Below are 20,060 nucleotides of genomic sequence, written 5' to 3'. Positions count from 1 at the left end.
CTTTCGTAAAAGCGACGCTTGTTCTGTCTTTGTTTGATTTTTATTTTGAAAACGGTGACTGACCGAAGAAAATGGGACTTCGTAATGTTTATTAACACAGGTAATGCAGGTTGGTCTAAATTTCCTTTTATTTTTGTTTTTCTATTTAATTTACCTCCACAAATGATAAAAACATTGATAATTGGATTTCTTCAAAAATGTAATTATCATGCGGGCTTTAAACGCGATAAAATACGTGAGATTATTTCACGTCAAATATCAACTACTGGATTAACTAAGTACATCATATCCTAAACTTTTAATGCCATTTTTTGTCTGAAAAAAATAACATTAAAGAGACTACCTTATTTTACATCATTAAATTTGGACTTTGGTTGTTAATCTAAAAAGCTGATTTTTCATTATACAAACTTTGACAAAACATCAAATAAAAACATCAGTCAAATTCTTTAAAACGTAATTGTTGGCAGCAAAATTGCCATAAATATTTAAAAAGCTTTTGCTCAAAGTACAAACTGAAAGTTCAAATTCTAGTCTTTGATCCAGGATCTTATTTTCAGAATAGAATAATGAATAATGAAACATCGAGAATTCTCCATAGGTAAACAAAGTGAGTTGAGTACAAATTGCGGTTGACCGACTATCGAGGCTTTATCTGTTCGTTTTAGTAATTGCAATGTAATGATCACATAATTTAAAAGTGTTCTAGGCTACCCGCAGGTGCTCAATGGCAGAATTCAATTCAGAAGTTTTCGTTGAAAATTTTCAGATGTGGGAGAGACAGTCTTTGTTTGCTGTAGTTAGCCAGGGTTGAATTTCCTGAAAACACCGTAGCCGGTGTGTTTGATGATGGATACACGTCCCACAGAGCTAGTATGTTTCCAATAATGGAGTTTCCTTATTTTTTTTACGCTTGCAAAGTAAATCAGTTGAAAGCTACATAATTGACTAACTTTGACAACGAAAAATGGAGAAGTCGATCATTCGACGAAAACGTGCAATAACAAAATCAGAAAGGAATTGAGAAAAAACCCAAAAGAATCTTGACATATTGCAATTGGTTTCTGATACAGCCGGTACAGTTCCCTAAATTTACTCCATATATACTATTAAAGAAGTGCAAGTTGTGGTTGATGCACGACGCTTTCCTGAGGTACTTATTACTGATTAACGAACACTATATGAACTAGGAAAACCCTATGAACTGCATCCAGATTTGCGTTCGACAAAAAGGGCTTTATCCGGAAGAAATATGGAATTTACTTTCGCTTGGTCTTCAGAAGTCGACAAACACAACTGAAAAATATACAAAACGTCGCATCGTATGTGAGAGACAACAAGAGGCGTCTCCTTCTTGTTGAAAATAGCTTACAGCTTTCAAAAATAAATTGGTGTTCATCAATGACCTCAGTTCTCGTTAATTATGAAACGAAAATTAGTACAAGATCAAGGTGAAGACGATATGGGACCACGCGGTGACTATAATCATGTCTTCCATAGATATCATACTGATATCTATGGCATAGTTGTACCGGAGGGCTTATCCTGTCGGTCGAATTTTCTGCATTTGCCGACGTCTTCCAGAGGCTCATTCCCAGTACCTCTCTAGTATCCGCCCCTATCTGCATATCTGCATGATGAAGAGAAACCCTATGGAGAACAATGCACAGACAATGAAAAACTGCTGTTCAGTTAAATAAAACTAAGAGAAAGCAAAACCATCAATCGCAGTGGTCCTGCGAAGTACAGTCTAAATAACTAAGTTTGTGGAGTGAGTTATAGACCCATCATATTTCCTTTTTAAATTCAGGCCTGCACTCTTAACCGTTAGTTAGAAGATATTAAAATCCTGATCTTGCTGTCTGGTTAAAAAAGAAGACGTTGGCGAGATATCTGTTAGATTACTCCATGAGTCTGAAGGGTTAGGTAACGGTATATCAAGTCACACAAAACGGCCTCAAATGACTGACGCACGTGGAAAACAAAAACGGAGTAATTTGAAATTCAGTTGTTAGTTGCTTTAAAGACATTATTTTAAGAACAGATTTCCAAACTCTCCTTTGTCGTGAAGGTCGGCAAAAAAAGTTTGGCGCAAATACAGCTTATTTTATAATTTGCTCTTAGCAGATCGTACGATGTAGAACACAGTCCAAATAGGTAATGTTTGCATTTTAATGAGATACTTATTAAGTCTTTGTGCACGATGATGGGAATTATGACGGTCTATTCTGAGGTTGGCACTGCAATGACCAGTCAGGGCGGGAACGTAAGCATAAATTAAAAACGGGAGTGAATTCACGAGAAGAAAAGAGGCTGAAAGCTGAATGTTGAGTTTCGCTTTTGCTATTTTGACTACTTCCTCCTGTGTACCTCATTATAAAACAACAAAATTCTTTGAAAACCCACTCGATTGGAAACTCAGACAAAATATAACTAGGCTAACTCTTTGTAAAAGGATCGATATTCCATCAAATTAGAAACTGTACATCTGCGGTTATTTTATGGATCAAATTTAGTCCACTTCCCCTCAAGCAGTTATGCCGCAGATGCCAAATTAACTTGAGGAAAGTAGTTCTATCAATAGAATTGATGCATGAATAAAATCGATGAAATGAGCGTTTTTCGGAAGAAAGTTCTAAGAAGTTTAATAATAGAATATGTTTAATTCAGGATTATATTTTTTAAAATCTGTTTCTTCACCTTTTCCTTAACTCACAAGCCCCAAACTTACCCGGCTCGATGCTTGTTTGTAGTAACTAGTATTCCAGTAGTATATTGTAATAAACTGCTCTGTACCCAGGCGGCCGTTGGGAAACTAATAAAAACGCAGGAAGGACAAAGGTTGCACAACATAATCATTTTCTATTGACACAATTCAAAGAAATCAAACAACGCCGCATCCGTTTATTGTAATTTTTCAATTGACTTTTACTTATAAGATTCTTGCATTTCTTATAGTTTCCTGAAACTCCTTAAAACCAATGATTCGTTATATATCATTATGTTCGTAAGGTGATATAAAATTATTGCAATGGTAGCTAAAAATTCTTCTGCATGGTAATTGAATGTATTTTGAAAAACTCTCGTGAATTGTAGGCTTGGATAAATTCTGAAGTTCGACAGCAAGCTTAAAATCTATGAACTTTAGTGCTAAGAAATTGATAAAATGGGTAACTGAGTAATTTGTTAAAATAATCAACCGACGTAAGATAAATTTAAAGATCTCGGTGTTCTAATAACTAAGGACCTCTCTTGGAGTCAACCACATTGGTATAACTGTAAACAAAGTGAATAAAGTCCTAGGTTCTATTAAACGCTCGATAGGCACCGCTAATGCAAATATTTTTTCTGTGCTCTACAAATCTCTTGTACAGCCAATTTTGGAATACGTGGTACCTGTCTGGTGTCCTTACCTCGTCAAGGACATCCATGCTCTTGAGAATGTACATCGAAGAGCTTCAAGACTTGCTTTAAATCAACGCAAAGGAGACATGTACTACGAAGACCGATGCAAAGTGCTAAAATGGCCTACTCTTTCCGACCGTAGAACTTGTCTATCTTTATTTGAGTGTTATACAATTGTTTTTGGTTTTTACCAAATTGGAGACTTTTTTGATTTCGTTACAACTAGATGTACGAGAGCAAATCATCAGTACAAACTTTACGTCAAACCAGCAAGACTTAATTGTTATAAACATTCGTTTTTCATTAGGATTGTTAAATTATGGAATGAATTACCAAGAAACACAGTGGAAGCTGATAATCTTCAGCATTTTAAATCTCAACTTAAATTGTACTTAAATATTTAATTATAACTAAGTATTTTATTTTCATTTAGACTTATTTTTTAGGGAGTTTTCACATAGGGATAACCTCTTAACTTCCTTTTCTGGAAGCATATTTTCCCTTTCCTCTTAGTGTATACGTAGTCTGCTTCCGGAATAAATAAAGTATGTTTATGTTTATGTTTAACCGAGACTTTGTTCATTACAGTTACCTAGAGCCAAATATCAAGACACGCTTAATATTACAGTACTATTACATAGGTATTACGTGTTAGCATACGCAGCTTCTCGAAAATGTGTTTTGTTTTGTTACTCAGCCTTTATTATTAAAATTATTATTGGAAAGTCAGAAAAATTTGGGTGATTTTTAAAAATTTCCTAATGGGAGATTTCGTTCTCACCATGACCATTTGGCCTCTGACTATCTACCAGCATTGATTCCCAAATAAGGGAAGAATTATTTAAGCGAGTTTAGTGTCTAAAAGTTCCCGGATAACAACACTAGGCGCGCGATGTAAAGTGGGTCATTGATATTTCCTTTACTCTAGAGCATTTTAATGTTCATCCACCATTGTGTGTCTTGATTGTCACTGCAAGGCCAAATACATTTTTAGCGTTACTAATCCGTACAATTCTATATCATAGTTCAAACTTTCTGTGAATATGATATCGTTATAAATCTTGATGTTCATATATACTGTAAAGTTTCAGCGTTTTTAGTGGTATTTTAATTTCGCGGTTTCCTTTGTTTCATTGTTCTAATTTTTCCATAAATAAAGACGTGAAAATGAGACCCAAAAGCATTATTTATTGTTATAATAGTGTGCCAAGGCTTTGAAAGACGTGTGAAAGAGTTGAGAGTAGTGATGCCATTGCGTGATTCTCACTTTCGCAGGCGCTGCTCATCATCAGTTCATATGTCTTCCCTTCCGTATCGTGGTTAAAAAAAGGCACCTTTGCCGTCACTAAGTGTCCCGGGTTTACCCGATCCAAACAACGTTGATGATGTGGTGCAGTGCAACGTTCCAGCAGAGGCTATCGCCAGTGTCAACGAGGAGATTGCTGTTCTTAGCCGGAAAAGAATACGTGGAAATTACGGGAATTACGATGAAGTCAACAGAGCTAAAATCGCCAAGTACGCGATCTCCAATGGCGAGAGTCACTGGTCCGACGAATAATCCACGATGCGATATATCGACAAAGTTATCATCCCGCACGTCATCGAAACCAGGGCAAGGCTACAACTTCCAGTCACCCAGCAAGCAGTCGCCATTATGATTCTCGGAAGACCATAACATCTCCGTCGTCTTTGTACCCGCTTGCTGTACTGATCGTCTTCAGCCCTTGGATTTATCTGGTAACAAGATCTTTAAAGATGAAATGAAGCGGGAATATCAACACTGGTACGGCGATCGTGTGTACTCCGCAATGAATGAAGGCGCTGAAGACCCAACACTGGACATCCGTCTTGCCGAACTCAAACCACTGCATACTAAATGGATGGTTACCGCTGATCAAGAGTTATCCAGGCGACCTGAGCTACTCATCGATGGTATTTTGGACTGTTTTAATTAAGTAAGAATTCTTTGAAAGACATCGTGATAGTGCGTTGTTGATCGACCGCCATAAACCACATGTCTGCCGACATTTAATTTTCTATTTACGTACATTCGTTGTCCTGAACTCTCATATTTTCGTACAGTGCTTTTTCTCCATCTGCTTGACACCTTTATTACAATTTTAAATTGTGGACTCGTGATAGTTATTTATTGCATTCGTAATGGTATTTACATTTATTACAATATGCAGTATCATCTTTCAATGTAAATAATATTTTTTAGGTTTGATTTGTGCAAAAAATGTTGTCTTGTAGTAAATAATTCTGCGTTTATTGGATTTGGGTGTCACACAGTATAAATTCAAGATGGCGGCCGGCCAACTCCGACCTCGCGGTGTTTAAATTTCGCGCAAAGTCCCATTGCGCGAAAATAGCGAAAATTAAACACTGCTAACAATTAACCACTTTACAGTACTTGAATTTTCATGTTATGATTTCTAAAACTTTAATGAGTAGCTATACTATATCTTGTCTAAAAGTTGGCAAAAGGACCAGGAATTCCAAATCTGAAGTAATTGCAATGCGAGATACTAATTTTTATGTAAAAATTATTCTGCTCAAAGAGTTAAACCTTTCCTCAGGGTGAGGAAAACAAATTATCAATAGATATGAAATTGATAAAGGAGGTGATCGATAATTGCCCCAAAAGCGTTGAGGTAGCTGGTTTTCTACTTTCAAATAAAAAGTTTCAACACTGTGATTAAGAACACAAGTAAGTTTATCACACTGAATCATCATATTTGAATTTGATTCATCGCTTTATTTAATTCTATCATCAATTTCTTTATTCTATGCAAACAAGTAGTATTTTAATGCTAAGAGGTTTGAAACAAGATTCATTTGAAGCTTTTTTTCCTCTACACGGCAGTAAACATTTAGTTCTGTCAATAGTTACAAGTAAGAAATCAGCGTGTTTGCAAGTCGAGCGTTGATTAGTTTCCAGTACAATTACACTAATGCTCCCCATTTTCTTCCCGCTTTGTAGCTTGTGGGCAGACAGTCTCAGCCATGGAGCACAAATGCTGAAGTCGATTTGCGGTCTAGAAATGAAATAGAAAAGAGAGCTGACGAAATGAAATTAATTAACCATAATTTGGCGTTGAGTGTCTGAAAGGTACCGGATACGAAATAGCGTATAGCACTTGAGTTTGAAATAGCCTAACAATAAAACGTGTTCCTCGAGTACTTCTTCAGTCTGTGAATCTATGCAATGATTTAGTTGGGTAACTAGTAACTGGTAACTAGTAACTAGTAAACCAGACAACCACTGAAACTATGAACATTTTCATACATTGCAGTCTCTATTCCCTTCGAGAGGTTTTCTTTGTACACAACCGAAATCCCTCGAGCGAATCATATGTACAGGTCTATTTGCCCTTTAAAAGTCATACAATGTTTACTGGATGTAAAAAATAAACCAATGGAATTAAACGTTTTCATGTATTTCTCGAGTGAAGAAAAAAAAAGTCTTAAAACTCGTTTTCAAAAATTTAACCCGGTCTAAGCTTATTTTAATTGCCTAAAAAATAATCTATTTTAACATATTGACAGTAAATAAGAGCGTGGTACAATGTATAAGCTATTAGTGACTATAAATTCGTGGCGTTTATGGCAAACAGTATCGATAAAAATGAACTCTGTTTCCAATCACTGTTACTTGCAAATACTTTCGTTTTAATGTTCAAGAGGTTCAACGCAAGCGGGAAGAATTTCAACTTTTCCTATTTACCGGCCTTTTTTCTTAGCCACTTCACTACAATAACAACTTTGCCAAAAATCTTGAGTTCATGGCGTTTATGCGTTTATGAAAAAAAAATTCTAGCTCATATCGTGCTACAACATTTTTCGTCCTTTTTGGGTCAAAAAAACTACCAAGAACATAAATCGTCCATGTAATGAAACTTTGCCGGGGTGATGAGATTTGACTAGGCTAAAAATTGACGACAAAGGATATACGTCGAGCCGATCGAGATGTGGTTTAAATTTCTAAATTATTCCTTGAAATTTCTCAATATGTACAGTAATAAACAATAAAAACTGAAAATTGTTCAAATTACAACGCAAACCGCTGCTTTTTGAAGAATTCAGATTATTAGGAATGATTCGGTACCTCTACACAGCTTCCAAACTGTCGTTTTCCGTTTATGCCTCCCATTCCGATATTAAACGCATGGCTTTGATGACAAAACAACGACGAAATCAGGGCAACAACGAGGAACGACATGAGCACTTTGGAATTCATCTTAAACAATATGTTCTTACAGAATACGAAGGAGTAGAGCTCTATGCGAGAGGTTTTAGTTCAAACGAATGTGTAAAGCTTCTAACGAGAGGCATCGGTTTTATAATGAAATTAGACACTCGCCAGCCGGAATTCGCGCCGTGAAAATTGAAAACACCAGATTTTAAAGATAATGAAATCAACCACGTATACACCAACTTACGTTTATACAAAAATGGTCCATTTAATAGGACTTATTCTTAATCTCATCTTTACTTCCTTTTCCACTTCCTCACTCGCAGTCAGAAATTAATCATTTTATTGCTCTAAATTTTATTAGCACTGCGGTATTATCGCACTGGAAACCTTACATCTCAAGGGCAGATCCCTGTCAACATTCCTGTAGCATTAATTTTTCTACGTACAGTTCATTTGTTGGAAGAAGTCGTTATTCAGTTTAGTTTCAACCTATCAACAGCGGTATCAGACGAGTTCATCCCCAAGGGAGCGTTGTGATTTAACCACTGATTTTATCTCCCGAAGAAAGCTAACTGTTCGAAATTGATCTAAATGAAAGTTTATTATCTCTATATTTGTTGCGTCCATCTGCACTACGCCTTCCGTTTGGGGAAATTAAAACGATATTTACACTCCATACGATCTGAGTCAGCCCTAAGTGCTTTGGTGGTTTTTTATGCGCATTGTGGACTTCATTTAGCAAATACTCTTGATCACTCATTTATTTTAATTGTTATAGCAATGGCTCCCTCAATGTATCATTTCATCAGGGCTTGACTCTGCAGAATTTTTCGATTGAACAATGATCACGCTGTTGATATAGTCAATCCCTTTTTTATTAAGAAATTGTTAGAGGGAATACAATGTTTTGAACAATACTTTTTATTGTCAATGCACCCACAACGCATTTTAGCACAAGAAAGAAAATAAAGAAACTGAAATCCGCTAGTCAGTATTGAGTTTTAGAAAATACCACTGTTTCGATTCTGTCCGGGACAGAGAAATCAGAAAGAATGTAACTAAATTTTAGTGTCCATGTCTGCCTCGGCAGATATGATCCCAAAAGCTTTGCGCAATATTTGCCCAAAATCCAAACATTTTCATTTCGAAAAAGATACCACTCGAAAATATATATTTATATATATATTTCATTATGATTTATTTGGCTTCCTGCGGGGAAAATTAAAGGTAGAGAAGTCCGTTTTTCAATCTACACCTTAACATGCTTTAAGGAATAACGGACAGCTTCTGTCTTTGGGTAAAGATGGCTTTTTCTGGTCCTGAATAAATTTTTTCACGAAAGTTATATGATTGAGCTTAAGGATTATAATTATTTAGACATGATGGTACCGAATCCCACTATAAAAACTAAATTATCTGAAAATTGAATAAATCAAGTTGAAATTATCATAGCCTCCGACTTGTCTCGCTGCGAAACTTAAGCAGGGCTAAACGAAAGTAAATTGAAAAAAATCACCGTCAGCTATAGCTTTAAAATATGGTCCAATGTTAGAAATAAAAAAATGACTCCAGGATCTCAATTGCCTTTTTTCCAGTTTCAGCGCTTCCTAAAATGCCCATTAAAGTTACCTTTCTTAACAATGGACATAGTCTTGTACACAAAAACAATTGTACAGACATGTTATCTTAATAATGTACTTGAAATGCACTATAAGTGAGACAAAGCATTACCAATTATTTTCTACCCGCGAGGGACAGTAACTCATGTAGATCAGAGGATAAACACAAAATTTATTACCCCCTTCAACAAGCTTTTGTTTATGTTATTTCAGTGCATACGATTTCCTGAGTTACAAAAAAAAAGACGACAGTTTTTTGCGTAATCAGCATGCGGATTCGCAAAGTAGTAATCGAATATAATGGCTGATATTCAGAGATAACAATAAATGAAACCAAGAGTTTTATGAATTTGGAGGTCTTTTTTTTTTTCTTTTTTTTTTCGACCCCCAAGTTCATGTCTCGAGAAGCCAAAAAAAACTAGTATAGGGATATGGGATTTCTTATGGCATCTTATCACCGTTTAGAACCATATAACTCGTCTGTACTATTCAACATGTGCTTCAAGTTGATGAATGCTTATGTATATGAAGATTTGGAAAGAGGAATTCTAATTTCTTTCCAAATGGAACTTCGACGGTATTACAAACTTTCTCTCCACAAAATTGATCTACAGGGGAATAAAAACCAAAGAAAAACAAAGCAGTTAATAGCCTTGAAACTATGGAAAATATTAATGATATTTTGTAACTACCCGAACAAGTAACCACTAGCGTTCAGACGAGCCCCTTAGTCACTTCTGAGGTTATTTCTTTGGATACTGAGTGGTACTTGCTAGTATTATGAGCGAGGTATCGACTACAATAGTAAAACATCAGCACTGATTTATCCGAATCCCACAACTCTTTTCTTCACTTCCAAAACATTCGGTGAATACCAAGCTTCTTTTTGATAGAATACAGTGGCAACAGTCACAATGGCAAAAGCCACAACAGCAAAATTCTATGCAAAAAAAGGGTTGCACTGCCTCAACATATTCATACTTATAGTTAGATTTAGTTTTAGAAGTTAAGGGAGTCAGAAGTTTTCGTAATCATGCAACGTGAAAATGGTCTCAGTAATACTTGTTACCCAGGCTCCAAAAGGAAATTGTGACGTCAGTGCGTTGTATAGCAAATTTAATTCAAGTTACACATGGTAATCCACCAGAGAAGAATAAGTAAAACAACTTCTGTCTACTCTTCATTTTAAATATCATTTCCAAGCATTTCACACTCTCTACAGGGAAATCTATTTTTTTTTGAAAGCTGTTTTGTTTCTATAGGAATACAATGATTTGTAATAGGGATTTGAGATTTTGTAAAATAATCGTTGCTTTTATACACGTTTTGATATGAGTTTTATCCAGCTGTAATTCCACATTTACAATAACTTCGAAACCGGTAGGACTGCGAACAGATTGCGTTCAGTGTCTTATCGATCGTTCCTAAGTATGATATTCCATTCAGTTTCCACTTCGACAGATCACCTTATACAGTTTTGATCTTCACTGTGGCATCTCGAAATACAATATAGCCACTGCGCTTTGAGCGATACAGAGAATTAAATAAATGATAAACATATGAAAAAAAAACATCACAGAGGAGCAGACAGTATATAAAGCCCCCAAAAATGATGTTGTATGTCGAATTTGTTGTTATCTTTAAAAAATGAAACTAGAGCCGCACGGTATAGTGTTTTGAAAAATAAACAAGAAGCATTTTAAAACGCTAAGTTTCCATCTTGTAGAACAGACGTAACGCGCCAGTCATTGTGATGTCTGTCCCTGATTTTACACTTTTTTTTGTGCTCAGCCTACAGCTGGCCTAATATTCTTTTCATGAATTCATCAGTTTAGTTCCCAACTATCACTAAAAGTTAAGCTTTTTCTTCCAAAAAGTAGGAAGTCGTGAGAACGATAAAAATAATTCTAGCCGTTCTTGTTTCTTTACGTTCGAGCGTAAAAATTATCACTAATTCTTGAAATTGACAGTTATCACATCAGAGAGGTTTCTCTTCGCCACCGGAGATGAAATTTTGGTCACATCGATTCTTGGTTAATATAAAACGTTTCTTATCGTCTTGGACTTTAGAGCACATTTTAATATTACAAGCAATATTCCAAGGTAAGACTGAATCACTACTGCATTTATCGATGGCATCTCTCTATTTGACCGTCCTCTGCCCACTTTTTTCCGTGACATTAAGTACTGAAATTTGGCGGAAACGAGATTTTCATCTGAAACCCAGAATATTGCTGTCTTTTTGGTGAGAAACGGACAGTCAGTTTTGATTGATCACGAAAGCTTTTGTACACTCTGGAAACTACATTTTTCCTCCGCAAGACAGAAAATCAGCAGTTTCAAACAGAAAATCGTTCCACATGAAGAAAACTAGTTGTTGAGGGAATATGATTAAGCCTCACAAACTGCCTAAAATCCCTTTCTGCTACTAAGCTTCAGTATATTATATAATAGGATTATTTGATTTTTCCCTGAAGCCATCCTTAAATTGTCATGTTCAAGTTCAAGATGAATTGGATCAGTTTGATCAAAGCAGAAATAGAAAACCAAATTGAAAAACCTTAGATACTCTCGACTATTCACCAAAGAGAGAAGGGGACATGTACACAAACTCCTCAAATGACTCTCAAAGCGTATTTAGCACAAACGCTTCCTGTTTTTCTTGTTTTTCTACAAGAATAGAAAGGCTCAGTATAAATCATGCATAGATTATCCAAAATGTTTAAATGTTGAGCTGGAGAGGCAGAAATTATTACCAAGTTTTTTGCACAATTGGGCGAAAATGTCGTTAGAGCTTAGCACAAAGAGCTAGCCCGTAAGAGCGTTTTAAAATTAGAAAATGGAAAGGAATCCATTCAGTACAAAAAAAAAAGAAAACGAAAAAAACCGGTAAGACGTTTCCGTGTGCAGTTATGTTCGCCCACTAGATCCAAATCTTTCCCCCTCTTTCAAAAGCACTTTTTTTAACTGTATCCCATCTGCATCTGTACCAATTGGACATGAGGTGTTGTATTGACGTTTCGCTAAGACCATGCAAGGTTTCTAATCAACATTAAAACCTTATCAGGAAGACGAAGTACCTGCAAATGGCAAACCGTTATATGTACTTAATGAAGGTTTAATAGAAACTCATCGAAACTTTTTTCGTCACTTTAACTCGTTCAAAAGACCCTATTCTGAAAAATACGTGGTTGTCAAAAATTTAATAAACTTTTCTTCACGTTTTTTTTTTTGTTTTTGTTTGTAAGCTATACCAAGAGGATTTATTTACCTAAATATGTTTTTCCCAGGAAAACTCGGTTGACTAATAGAAAATTTCGATGACCATGCATGACCGCTATACTTATGTAGATAAAATCAGATTCAATATGAAACGCTGAAATTTGCCGTGCGACCTTAACTTGACCCAGGTTGTCAAGTTTTGATGACGATCTTTCGTTTGATGAAATGAAAATTTAATTCCCAGACTAAAAAAAAAGTCAAGTCGCAATGAAGATACCAATAATGATAGAGATTTTTGTTTGATGATTCTCGAACATAAAGGAAAAATAGTTCTACAAAACTTAACACCAAAAATATATGACCATTGACGTTTGTTTGTAGTCGAAAGGTTTGTCTCATTTCCTATCATTAATTTGTTGGTCGACGAAGAGCTGAAAAACCTAGTGTTACGAGGATCGAATTATTTTTACTGAATCTGTCACGCAATCCCAGACTTTTTTAGAATTATCTATAATCTGTAATATTCCAGAAACTTCTTTCATGTGACTCAGCAGTTTCCAAAAATAGTACAACTTGTAATACGCTATAAATAGTAATAGAACATTCTAGATAACTAAAGTAAATGTATAAAAGCTGGCTTGTGAGAAGTACAAAGGAGATTTGCCCGAGGGCTTACCCTCGTGGCTTGCTGACTGAACTTGTGGAAGCTATGATATGACAAGGCTATAACCTTTCGACCTTGCGATATCCGGAGAGAAGAAAGAGATAAAGAGGATGATAGTCGAGAGAGGAAGGAGATAAAGAATTTAGAGTTCACTATGAAGTCCTCCGGAAGAATTTGTGTACAAGGAAAGAATGCGATAAATCAAGAAAGCCAAGCGCTGTGGTCTTCAGTCGGCGGATGTTGGAATTGGAAGTTGATCAAGACGACGAACACTTACACGGCATGAAGGATTGTAAGCCTGCTTTATGAACTGCTTAACTTAATCTCTAACCTAAGTAGATTAAACAGTGTAAAACTAATTAAATAATAGTTAAAATGGGTAACTGCTTGTTGTTACATTTTTGTTGCGTGCCATATATCGTACTCGGGAGTCTATTTTCATATATGCTTTGTTAGCGGACATTTGTTGGTCATTCGTGCACGTAACACTAGGGAAAAGGTAATTTTTTTAATCTTGCACATGTTTATTAAATTCTCTTAGAATCTATTAGAAACAAAGCCTGTGAACTTGATTTTTCATCTTTAATCCCCTTTGTATGGTTGGTAAGATCGTAGGAACACAAAAGTAATGTGTGTTGGTGCATTATGCCCAAAAAATAGCAAACCTTTTTCTATATCATCCGTCCCTCCGTCCCAGTCCAACACGCTCCATTGTTACGAGGAGGAGCGAGAGAAGAGAGCAGAACCTGACTAAGAATGAATCAACTGCAATCGTGCATACGTGTTTATAAACTCTTTTCCATTAATTTAGTTCCATAGTGTATCTTGTTTTTAAAATTGTGTGATAGGAAATCCTTAGCTATTTCACTCAAACATCTGAAATGGTAATTATGTGCTCAAGTTCAAAATACTCCGCAAGACAGGAACAAAAGGGAATCTGTTTTATTACCAATGGCCTCCAAATGGGGCGCAAAGCCTTAAATTATCCAATAATGCACCTATTTAGTTAACGTTTGGCGCCAGTATATTCGCAATAAGTCTGTGCGTCATAACCGAAGAAAGAAATTTTAATTAGTTTTCACCACCCCAAAGACATTTCCCCTCGTATGAGATTATTAAACGAGGTAGTTTCTGGTGCTCTTACGGAATATGACTAGTGGCAGATGAATGCGTTCATGATATACTCGTAGACTTTCGCTCAACGCGGGCGTTTTCTTAATCTTTTTTTTCCATCTCTAGTCAAATTTCGATCCAACCCTGAAATGCAATTTGCGTAAATTCTGCTCGGTAAATCTCAGTGATTAGCAACAGACCGTGAAAAGTTCATTTGCGACCAAGAAATTTGTTCAGCAAAACTATTTCCATCTTGATTTGGTTTAATCTAGTCTTATAAACATGGGTTTCGAAATGGTACGTTTTTCCAAACTATTCCCTTTGCTTTAATTAAAAAAAAAATAGATAACTTAAGCCATGGTCTTCATAGGTAAACATTTTAAACATAGAGCGCGATTATAACTGACACTCGACAACAATCTAATCACAGAGCTGACTCATTAAGTATTGGTGCTCCAGTCATTATCAGAGCTTAATGATCCAAAAGGATAGCAAGCCCGCACCGACCAGAGGTGAAAGGACGTAAATGTTCCTGAAATATTGCTCTGTAATAGCGTAAATTAGTTGCTAATTTTCTAGTGGGATTTTAAGTAATGGCTTCGTTATTGTTTCCTACATTAATTATCCGTGTGAATATCAAAGGTTGGAAGAAAATACATCCTGCCACGACTATAAATACCACCACATTGTCGGTAATTTTCAGTGCCCGTCATCTACACGGCAGCGTGCTTAGCAGGAGCTTCAAAATGAACTCAAAAATTCTTTCGGCATTTCTTGTTCTTACGGTGGTTCTGAGCATTGTGGTACAAAGTGATGCGTTTGTTCCTCCACCAACTAGAAATAAGAAAAATGGTTTCAGAAGACAGGCTGCCGATATTGCTGGCTGCAAAAAGGTAAGATTCTGTTTTTCTTGCTAAAAAATCCTCTTTTAATTATAACTTGTAATTCCTAATCTCTAATAATTCAAAACGCCCACTGAAATTCATGTTTTTGAGCCCAGAAGGAGCGGGTAGGTTTGCTGAGTTTATTAAAGAAAACAGTAACCTTAATTTACAATCACCTTATCATGATGAGCGATCTCTGCTTCTCTGCTTCGTTTTCTATATCAATTACATAATCAGTTTGATCAAGGGAACGTTATTCCATTGAAGCTAACCATTTGCTGAAAAGCTCAATTTGTTTCTATGTAGTTGCTTTGTTAACCATTGACTAATATATTAATCCATTTATTTGTGACATTTCATGAAAAGCAACAGGCCGTCATCCAGTCATTCTGTGAGCAAGAGCTTCCCTTCCCACGTGAACGTAAACTCGAGGAAGAATTCGACTTCGAGAAGACTGCGGACTATCATCAGTAATTTCTGACGCCGATACCAGATTGAGAGTCAAGTCCTCCAAAATACTGGGTTATAATATCAGAATAATTATATTAAGCACAAAAATAAACTTGTAGTCGATGTTTGCTTTGGGAAGACTTAAAAAGACGATAAATTAAGTAATTTTCGGAGTTGTTATAATTATCCCCGATAAGTTGGCCTTACCCACCAGTGGGGGAGGGGTGGCTCATTCTCACAAACTTTACTTCAGCCATCTGACCAGTGATATTTCATACAGCACAAAATATGCCATTGTTCATTGATTTCTCTCTCTACTCTTCTGCTCTTATTTACTCCAGTTTATAAGATCTCGGTCGCGATCAGACCCTGAACGTTTTCAAAAGCTCAAGGTCAAATTATCTCTGTTGTTGTTGGCATTAAAAGTCAGTTATTGCAATTTAAGACATATGAGAGCTGCGTTTCCAGAGTTTGGTTAATCCAGCCTTTCATTTTACCTGGGGTGACCTGCTTTAGTTTCTTCTAGCGATAAGGTCAGGTTATTAGGAAGAGAAATTATATCATTTAACGCCAAACGCTTAGTAATTATATTAGAGGAAATGTGTGTGTGTGTGTGTGTGTGTGTGTGTGTGTGTGTGTGTGTGTGTGTGTGTGAGAGAGAGAGAGAGAGAGAGAGAGAGAGCGAGAGAGAGAGAAAGAGAGAGAGAGAGAGAGAGAGAGAGAGAGAGAGAGAGAGAGTGGGTGTGTGTGTGTGTGTGTGCGTGTGTGTGTGTGTATGTGTGTGTCAGGCGATAAGGACAATTATAGTGGAGATTATGAGAGTGAAAGTCTAAAAGCAAGGTGCACATTTACTGCATTAGCTTATCTGAGGGTTTGCAGCACTAACCGGTCTAAAACAAGCTTAAAAAAGCAAAGGAATTTAGCTGTAAGGCGTAAAAATTTTAACCGCTGGTTGTAAAAAGATGTTAGCCGTAAAAATATATCTATTAATCGCAAGGGAAAATGATCAACTGTTAGCCGTAAATGCCCAAACTTTTAACCATTAGCCGCAAGAGCCATCACTCCATTGAGACCCTTGCACCCTTGCAATTCATAAGCTCCGTGACGATGTGGCAGCACGCAGGAGCCATTGATTACCCTTTGCAGAAAGAAAGACTCTGAGTGAAGGTTAATAGAATTATTGTCTCTTTTTTTCGTATGCTTTTGACGATATGGCCTTCTGAGAGATGAGGGAAAGCAAAGGCATGTGGAATTGTGCGCTCTATCCTCCAATGTTGAGGTATCCGATGGTTTTTTTAAGCACGCTGGTTACTGGGCCAGTGATTTCCTCCCATTGGCGCGGGCTCCATAAGTAGACAGTGGATTAGTTTCTTCGAACTGCGCGGGTTCATAAATTGACAGCGGATTCACGTCTGAGAAAAAAAATGGCGAAAAAAGAAATTGACCTGGGTGAGACCAAAGGGCAAACTGAGCGCGACGAGAGTTTTTGGAACCGGTTTGTTGTTCTGTTGAAGTCGACAGGCAACCGCAATGGCTAGAAATGGTCCACAACGCAAAAAGGAAGCCAAACTATGGAAAGCGTGGCTTAAATGGTGTTATGGAGGAACGAATGCTCAATAAAATCGAACTAGTTGGCCCCGTCGTCGATTCCTACGTGAAGCACATGGGGAATCTGATTTACAGCAAATTAGCAAGGTCAAAGAACACTGGGCTGATGTCTCCAATAACGCTATTTATTCCGTGGCCCATTTTTCGTCATATCAACGTTTTAGTGGTTGGGTATGGCGGTGACATGAAGACAACTACCCTCAAAATCGTTTTGACGTTGTCCTCTGACAATACTGCTAAAAAACTGTTTTCGCCAGTTAGGATGATAGGCACAAACTGTCTCAAGAAACGAGTCTACAAGTCTGTAATGCATAAAGGGAAAAGAGTAAGCCTGTTGAGGGGGAGAGCTGCCGTTGTGGTAACAGTTAAGTCCCCAATCTCGTGTTCAAACAACAAACATATGAAATACATATATATGAACTGCGGTTATGAAACGTATATGTGCACGATCCTTCGCAGTAAAGCAATATTTAAGCAATAGTGAAAATCAGACCTGAAAAAAATTCAGGCCTGTACGGGATTCGAACCACTGACATCTGCGATACTAGAGCAGCGCTCTACCAATTGAGCTAACTAGCCAACTGGGAGCAGGCCATCAAATTAATTCGACATAAACCCGTAGATGATAAATCAAACAACAAACATATGAAATACATATATATGAACTGCGGTTATGAAACGTATATGTGCACGATCCTTCGCAGTAAAGCACTATTTAAGCAATAGTGAAAATCAGACCTGAAAAAAATTCATGCCTGTACGGGATTCGAACCACTGACCTCTGCGATACTAGTGCAGCGCTCTACCAATTGAGCTAACAAGCCAACTGGGAGCAGGCCACCAATCTCGTGTTGTTACAACAGAAAGAAGGAATGCGTAGTCGTTTCGTTTTACGTACAACGATACGACCTCAACGACTTTGCAATTGACTTGTCTTTACAGAAACTAATCAGTTGAGCTCTGTTGTGATCAGACAGTTTCATTCGGTGGACATAACAATCTGTTATTAGGAAAGTTTAGGACCATTGCATTTTAACCCCCGCTTTTTTATACCCCCCCCCCCCCCCAATTGATGAAATCATTACCCTCCTTAGAGTAAAAGGTAACTTACCAGTATAACCCAACCTCGTAGGAAATATTTTTAAGAACAAAGACTACCAGAGAGCCCCTCAGAAAATCTTACCCGTAGGGTCTGTTCTGTTTAATTGAATGGCCTTTAAGCAATTTTTTGGCATCTGACAGCTGCTTATGGAAATTATTGCACATATCAGCTCCAAACATTTGTTAATTAACAGGTCAGATATTTTAATGACCAGCATTTGTGTTCCCTGATTAGGGTTGTTTGGGTTGCAGGGAATAACAACTGGTTCCCTTGTTTTGTACTAAAAGCCAAACAGCATGACAAACTTTCTGAAGGATCCTTAAAGAGCATGTACTCTTCTCTGGAGTCCAACCACAGGGTGCTAATACAAGCAGTGTGTCTGTTTGTATGTTTGAAATAATAAAGAAATGTGTGGGAATATTGAATAGTCTTCATATCATAGACTTACATCGAGTAAGGTATACTTTTAAGCTCAAGCTTTGAAATAATAAAGAAATGTGTGGGAATATTGAATAGTCTTCATATCATAGACTTACATCGAGTAAGGTATACTTTTAAGCTCAAAATAAACGTATACATTACTCAGTATAAGTCTACTATAAAAAAAAAATTATATTTAGACTGACAATGTACCCATACATTTCTTTATGTTTTGTACATGCAGTCACACTACCTTTAAGGTTACCCTGTGATCCAATCCTAAGGCAATGGTTGAAAACAGGTGCATGATAAATTCACAATACAGCTATTGATTGCTTGTAAATATATGACTTGATTTCTTTAAACTGGGTGAATGAACTAACAAAGCCTAGTTTTCATCCGCTATTGCACCCTCCAGTCTTCTCACAAGAATATCCTTGTTGCCTGTTTCACAAAGTCTCCTTGCTCGCAGTTCAGTCTTAAGTTCATTGACTTTCATGTCTTTTGGTGCCTTGTTAACTGCTTTTATCAGTGGTTGGGATCCATGGGAGGCCAAGTGTGATGTCAGTGTTACTTCATCTGCAAACTGGTTCTTGCATACACTACATAACAGGCTTCAGAATGTCGAGGACTTTTGAAGAGAGTTGTTTGTTCTGGGCACACAGAACAACTTCCATACTCTCAAGGCAATTGGCACAACAATCAATGTTCTTTCCCTTCTTTCTGCCACAACTGCAATAGCACTCGAGGTTACAGTGGGGTGGAACACGGGATTTAAAGTGTGAGCTGTAACAGCTGGGCATGGGCTGATGTTCTGGAAGGTAGAAACTACGTATGTAATTTGCTCGCATGACCTGCCACCATTTCCCAGTTTCATTTGCTTTGTTAGATCTGTTACTTAAAGCTAGATCAGACTTAATCCCTGAATGTTTTGATTCTTTAGCCTGCAGGGAGATTATTCCATACCCTATTCTGTACTCGTCATAGATCTTCAATGCATGATAAGGGATTGCCTAAGCTATTGTCCAGGTAGTAACATTGACATAATTCGTATATGAGAACGATCCTTCGCAGTAATTGACATTGACAATTGACATAATTGGGGAAAAAGAGGCAGTATAAATTGAAGTAGATTTGACAGTATTCCTTGAGCTCTAGCACTTCAGCTTTATTTGTCGACACTTTGTTGAACAATGTACAGGCCTGTCGTAGGTAAAGTACAATCCTGCTCAAGGCCACAGTCCTCAGGTGCTGGCCAGGTGATTCATCAACGCATTCCAAACCATCGATTAACTGATACCCATAACGGCCCAAGGAAATAGCCTGATCACCAATTAGTCGTGTCGGCAGCTGATTGTACCTTTTGTTTTCATCA

The 20,060-nt window shown here is 37.0% G+C and overlaps 1 protein-coding gene, 1 long non-coding RNA gene and 1 pseudogene across 3 annotated transcripts in view; 1 reads left to right on the top strand and 2 right to left on the bottom strand.

The window, feature by feature from the left end:
* Positions 1-280: 280 nt before the first annotated feature.
* On the bottom strand, positions 281-7,785 carry LOC111341545 (uncharacterized). Its single transcript, XM_088754179.1, has 4 exons — positions 7,514-7,785; positions 3,414-6,443; positions 2,732-2,815; positions 281-1,650 (listed from the first exon to the last, which is right to left on the bottom strand). The coding sequence occupies exons 2-4, from the start codon at positions 3,425-3,427 to the stop codon at positions 1,422-1,424; spliced, it is 327 nt and encodes a 108-aa protein (XP_088610305.1). The 5' UTR covers positions 3,428-6,443; positions 7,514-7,785; the 3' UTR covers positions 281-1,421.
* A 7,088-nt stretch (positions 7,786-14,873) lies between these two features.
* The window catches only part of LOC148734022 (uncharacterized), a 15,694-nt gene continuing 10,507 nt past the window's right edge, over positions 14,874-20,060 (top strand). Inside the window, exons 1-2 of one of the 2 annotated variants that reach the window (XR_015999039.1) lie at positions 14,906-15,114; positions 15,472-15,720. This is a non-coding gene — a long non-coding RNA (uncharacterized LOC148734022). Of the gene's footprint in view, positions 15,115-15,471; positions 15,721-20,060 lie in introns of those variants that run through there. The other variant, XR_015999040.1, reaches the window with a different exon arrangement.
* LOC148734023 (uncharacterized) overlaps positions 18,824-20,060 on the bottom strand; it is a 5,372-nt pseudogene continuing 4,135 nt past the window's right edge.

The sequence above is a fragment of the Stylophora pistillata genome, chromosome 3, assembly GCF_964205215.1.
Source record: "Stylophora pistillata chromosome 3, jaStyPist1.2, whole genome shotgun sequence".
Classification (NCBI taxonomy): domain Eukaryota; kingdom Metazoa; phylum Cnidaria; class Anthozoa; order Scleractinia; family Pocilloporidae; genus Stylophora; species Stylophora pistillata.
Note: the sequence above shows the minus strand (reverse complement) of the source record. Positions and strands in the feature narration are given on the sequence as shown.